Raw genomic sequence first — 6,000 nt, 5'->3', positions numbered from 1 at the left:
ATGCAAGTGCACAAGTACATAAATGTGTAAGTATCAAGTGCACAAGTATGCTTGTTGTCAAGTATGTAAGTTTGCTTAATGAAAACATGAATTAAAGTGCTGCTGCTGTTATCTGTGCTTTCTTCAAATAATTTGATAGCTATTAAAGTACACAATTGATGTTTACACTTACAGATTCACAGTTGTAACAGACATGGCAAAGAAAAACCTGCAGTCTTACAGTTGTCTGACTGACTATTTGTCTCTAAGAAATAATTTTTTTTTATTGTGTGCTGTTGACTCATTGCCACTACTTACTCTACCGGCTTTAAAGAATTTTTGCTATAAAATAGCTTTTTCAGAATTAGTGTGAGCCTATTAATTCACCTGCTGCAGAGTTCCCGATTTTAAAAATGAAAATGTTTTCACAAGAAAACAGGAAATTAATGCCAAAAGGTTTTTTTTTTAGGTGTATTTGTTTTAAGTTGCTATTCAAACTATTCTTAAGAATATGCCGAAAGTGTGTTTTAATATTTTTAAAGCTTGGTGTAGAGAAAAATAACCATTAACTATGAAATCTGAAGGGCCATGATTCTATACTCTTTTGTGATAAAAATTTGTCATTTAATATTTTTAGTTACTTCCTTTTTAAAAATTATTGCTTAAGAGCCTTGGGTTTCAAAGATACGGTTATTTAAAACATTTGGGGCTGAGCTTGTATTCATCCTACCTTGACAATGTCACTTACTCTCAAGTCAGAATATTATTTTTATTATCATTATTGCCACTTAAAAAAAAGCAGACGACTTTCCCCAAACACTATTTATACCAGTTGTTTGGAAATCGTGGGGCATAAATTTTATGGGTGACAGGAATAGCCAAAACAAGTAATTTTTGTTCAGGAACATCTCTGGAAACACAACCCTGCAAAGTTAACAGGTGCAGTCATTAGCGGGCAAATTTAAATTTTGCTGGAAAAGGGGCACTACTCCATTGGCTGAGAGGACGTGCGATTGCAGCGCCGTGACGTTCAAACTCTTTGCAGGAAGCAGGTGATGATCCGGGCTCAGATGTTTAGTTAGTCAAACACAGTGACAATCAGCAGTCTGTATGGTTGGTTGTGGCATGTTTGCACATTTGCCGATTAGCACAGTGTTGGCGGTTAGTAAGTATGGTGCTGTGATTACAAAATTTACAAACAGTAATGGCATGACATTCTTAACATTTACAGAGATGGCCATTATACACATGGTGTATGGAGGCTAGAGGAATTGCAGCAGAAGCAGTACACATTTACCAAGGGCATTTCCAACAGAAGTGTACCAGTTGGGAATACTTTTATATGGCTTAACCGGCAACTCTCTGAAACTGGGAGTTTAATATCACAAAGGGTAATGTACACCAAACTGCTGGTTGCTCCTGCGTGTGGCTAACTCGAAACGTCTGCGCCAGCTTGTCGCCTGCTACCCACAGAGTGTTTAAACATCACTGTGCTGAGACAACACGTCCTCTCAGCTAGTGGAATGTTGCCCTGATGCCTGCGAAATTAAAATTTTTACACTGCTATTCACACGTGTAACATTGCGGGGCTGTGTTTCCGGTCATATGTTCCTGAACAAAAATTGCTTGTTTTGGTATTCCCTGCCACCCGCTAAATTTATGCCTCACAATTTCTGAACATCCGACGTACCAAACATCAAGATCGAGTGGAAGTATTGCAAACAAAACATTCTATATTGTAAAAAAAATTTGGAGTAAAAATATTGGAAATACTTTTTCTTGTTATATCATTTGATTATATTCCATTTATATTTCTTATAGACGTAACTGAAAGACGTCATCTTGGTTTCAACTGTTTTTGTCAACAAATTTTTATATCATTTAATATTAAAAATGTTTGCTCTGTTTGAGCAAAGCACTTAATTTAATGAAAGCCTTGTTATAAATATTGACTGACTGTTACAAATAGTTTCTCCTGTGAAATAATAATTGGTGTTTAATAGCATTTAATTATTTATTTTTATTTCAGAATGTCTTCAACTGCAATAATACTGTCAGTGGGCACTGTTTTATGGTTTTAGAAAAATCAACAATTAGTAGAAAAAAATGTATTAAAGCATATTATAATTAACGATGGTATACAAAATCAGATTTTTAATGTTAACAAACCAGATAGTGTCAGTCTAGCAACAGTGGGTGCCATTTGCTCTGTACTGCAAACTGAGAGTGAGACATTATATAAAAATATATTATTTTCTACGGAATTCTGTGATTTTTTTGTTTTATTCTGTATATTTTTAAAATGGAGTCCGGTTTCGTGAATTAATTAATTATATTTAAATGCAAGTGTGGCATTGAAGCATTAGAGATGATGAGGGGTGATGATATGAGAATGGAGCATTGACAGAATAAATGGACGGGGCAAACGGGAGTACCCCAGAAAACCCACCAGTTCACATGCAAGAAGTGTTGCTGTGACCTCGCTGGAATCAAATGCAGATTGCCGTGGGGGGAGGTGAATGATCCGACCACTCGACCACCGTGGCTCCCAAGGTCGGCTCCAGGAACTCTTTCGTACAAAGATTTGACACAGTTACTAAACATTACTTTAAATAATCCAGAGCTTGGCTTTGGAATATTTTCACATTTATGGTCTCAAATACTGAACTTAAATTGTTTCCTATAACTTTTGATGAAAGAATAATATAACATAATTTAAGTATTTACGTATAAGTCAATATACTTTCCAAAATAAAATTAAAATTATTAAAATTTGGGCTTGGGAGTGGCTATTGTCCACACCACCCCCTATTTGGAGCTGTGCTTGGTGGTGTGCCGCCAATTAGCATTTTTTTGGCACAATTTTAAATTTGAATTTTGAACCATAATTTTACCAGTAATTTTATAACTAAATCATTTTCCGTTCTCTGCACTCTCCCACTTAAGGTTTGTCAGGCTAGTCTCCCAAATCTGTTCCCAGCGTCAGATCTGATTTTTACCGAGTCTTCGCGAGCCAGCATGTGGGCTCGTCTTATCCCCGCTTTGATGCACGCCCGTTGCCTGTAATTCTCACTGTAGCCATGACAAGAACTGCTATGCCCTGCAAGCTGTTAGAGCAGCTCGGTTCTAAGAGGCTGCCTTACGCGAGCGATTTCTGACATGTCCTGAGCTAAGTTTCCCCAACGTCCCGGCACGTCTCCGGGCTCTGTAGATCTAGTTTCCCACCATCGTTACAATTTTCACCTCCCCCCCCCCTCTCCAGCCTTTCCTGGGAACACTGCCCAGAGCACTGACCGGCCACTAACCCCGGCCTAAGTCAAGGCTAGGCATAGGTCTTCAAAAGTACCGCCTCTGACCTCTAGCGGCGGAGGTAGCAACTGCTGTGAGTCTCGGGCGAAGTTAGCCTGTCCCGTGGCAACTCACACCACAAGCATTGCCCTGTAATTCTTCTGCAAGCCACCAGAGTGCCCCACTAGTCTCCTCCATATGCCCCATTTTTTCAAACTAACCTCGTGCGAGATATGCACAAGTCAATTTGTTTTCTATTTTGGCCACCACCCAAGAGATTGCGCTCCGCTCGGGCAGCTAATGACAACGTCGAGATATTGAGGCAGGTGTTTCTTTGCCAACCACTCGGAAATCTTCGTAACCTTTCAGTCCGGAAGCCGAAGTCCCCCCCTTTCTTTCAAAAGCAAGCGCCTGTTTTAATTAAGAGTTGCTCCTGCCATGCAGAGACTTCGCGCCGTGCTATCAGACTGACCACTTTTCATCCTTGACCAGCCCACAGCAAGACTTGACTTTTGCCGTCATACGAGAATGTAGTCGTCTCGCAAAGGGATGTTTTCCCTAATTTTATTTTTTTAGACCTTAATTATTCAGTCTGTGTTCCATGTAGAAATAGTCTTATTTTGCTAAATTCTAACTTCTATCAATGATGAGTGCGTCCGCATCAACCGCGCTTGTTCGGGACGGTCTTCTCTCACCTCCCGGTGGACACACGTTCTTAGTGCTAAGAGCTACACCCTGTTTTGGTGAGTTTTGACAACCTTTCTCTTCCCTGACCATCACTGTTTTTGTGGGCATTTTTGCCCGTTTAATGACTGTCTGTGAACCAGGTCTAATCATGTTGGATTCGGCTTGTTCACAGACAGGGTTCAAGAGCCGGAGCAAGCATGGCGACTGCATGCTTTTTTCCCGTCCTCGGATCAGGACTGCTATGGCACCCTGATAGTCCATCTACAGTGGCTCCTTTGGTTTGTTGAAAGCTGGCAGTCCTGGTATATGCCAAATCAGAATTTTTGAAAAAAGTTTGTTTGCATGGTTTGGAGATGTAGCAAAGAGCTACCATATAATTTTCCAATTTCTCGGTTTTCGCTACATTTTGCTATAATTTTAATATTATTTTTTTTTTATATTACTCCAAATTGAACAGCATGTTGCTATCTAAATAGGGATCATGGCTGCAGCTTACATGCAATTTAATGTACAAAGTTGAAAACATCATAAACATTCTTACCCAAGCCTCATCCCAGCTAGTTCATATGCATTTTCTCCTTAATGTAGCATAGGATGGTTGGAATAAATTAGCAACAGTTTATTGTGCTTGTGACAGTGTGTTGCTCTTGTTGATGAATATGCACGAAGATCTGATCATAACTTAACTTTCTCTGCTTCTCTAGCTTTTATGTTTGAAGTACAGTGTTGCAACATTTCAGTTGTATGTGAGAAATGTTACTAATTGAATAAGATTGTGAATATTTATGTATGTTTTAATGTGAATTAAAATATAAATGATTTTATTCGTAGTTTAATCATGTAATATTCATTTTACAGATTCATAGTCAGTGTCTGCGCCATTTCATATTGATAGCATTTGACATGGCAAGAGTACTTCAAATCACGCCTCGTAGAATCCAGTATGCAAAGGAAAAAGAAGTAGATCTGTTTAAAAACTTAATGATGATAGCAAATGAAAAACAAGAAGAAATAACATATATAATTAATAAGATACTTCAAGATGAGAAAGGCCATCTATTAGAAAAGGCAAGCAACTACTGTTTTAAAAGTAAGTTCAATATGCATATATATTATTATAGTTAAGTATTCTTATATTCTTTTATTTATTACTTAATGTTTTCTTTTATACCAAGTAACATTTAGCAGGCGTGTAGAGTTTTGATGGAGAATCATTGATGGCAGAGGAGAAGACGACTACTTGCTAAAATATTTCTCTTATTTAGATTAAAACTTGTTTGCTGACAACTTTAAGATATTTTTAAATGCAGAAAATCTTAATAATGCGATAAGGTTTAAAAAGCTAGTTATTTTAGTTTATTGATGGCTCTCAATATCACAAATAAGTGGTGTGATGATAATGAAAAAATTTGTCATCAGTAAGGTAGAAGGTGGTATAAAAGTGATACTTAAAAATCAAACATGTAAATGCAAACTTGAAAAATAGATATATCATGGAGATGCATATTAGTGTAGCTATTGGTGAAAACTGATGTGAATGCTTCTTATTCCTTACTTGGGTTGATTGTTATCCGAAACCTCAGTGAGTTAACATTGCAACTCAAACATAAGACTAATTACATATTCCCTTATGGTTATTTTTCATGAGACCAATTGAAACGTTAGTATTTTAGGTGACAGCAGGCTTTTTATTGGTGTTGCAAGGCACTCTGTGGCTGCAAAGCATTCTTTTGCCTCCTCACCCACCAGATAACTGCTCCCAGGGGAGGTTGAGTAGTCTGAAAATAGCTCTCCTCTCACCTAAGCAGTTACCAGCAGGGTCACGCCTGGATTTTATGCTAGTTGGAAATGTGGTGTGTGTTTCCTTGAGCTGGTGGGTTTTTCCTGTTTTCTCATCCATCCTTAATTCACCTGGATAGCACTGAGATCTTAAACCTGTGCCGTTAATTAGTAATTTCGACACGATATATTTTAAATTTTTATTATGATTTTAAATTTTTGTGTGGAAATTTTATTTGCTCTACTAGAGTGTGATTTTAATTTGTT

General features: G+C 37.7%; 1 protein-coding gene across 1 annotated transcript in view; it reads left to right on the top strand.

The window, feature by feature from the left end:
- The first annotated feature begins 4,131 nt into the window (after positions 1–4,131).
- LOC134529503 (dual serine/threonine and tyrosine protein kinase-like) overlaps positions 4,132–6,000 on the top strand; it is a 43,684-nt gene continuing 41,815 nt past the window's right edge. The window contains exons 1-2 of the mRNA XM_063363653.1: positions 4,132–4,232; positions 4,813–5,044. Of these exons, the coding sequence (XP_063219723.1) occupies positions 4,152–4,232; positions 4,813–5,044 (313 nt within the window). The 5' untranslated portion in view covers positions 4,132–4,151. The remainder of the gene's footprint in view (positions 4,233–4,812; positions 5,045–6,000) is intronic.

Source organism: Bacillus rossius, chromosome 2, assembly GCF_032445375.1.
Source record: "Bacillus rossius redtenbacheri isolate Brsri chromosome 2, Brsri_v3, whole genome shotgun sequence".
Lineage (NCBI taxonomy): Eukaryota > Metazoa > Arthropoda > Insecta > Phasmatodea > Bacillidae > Bacillus > Bacillus rossius.
The sequence above is the reverse complement of the archived record's forward strand: the minus strand, read 5'-3'. Positions and strand labels throughout refer to the sequence as shown.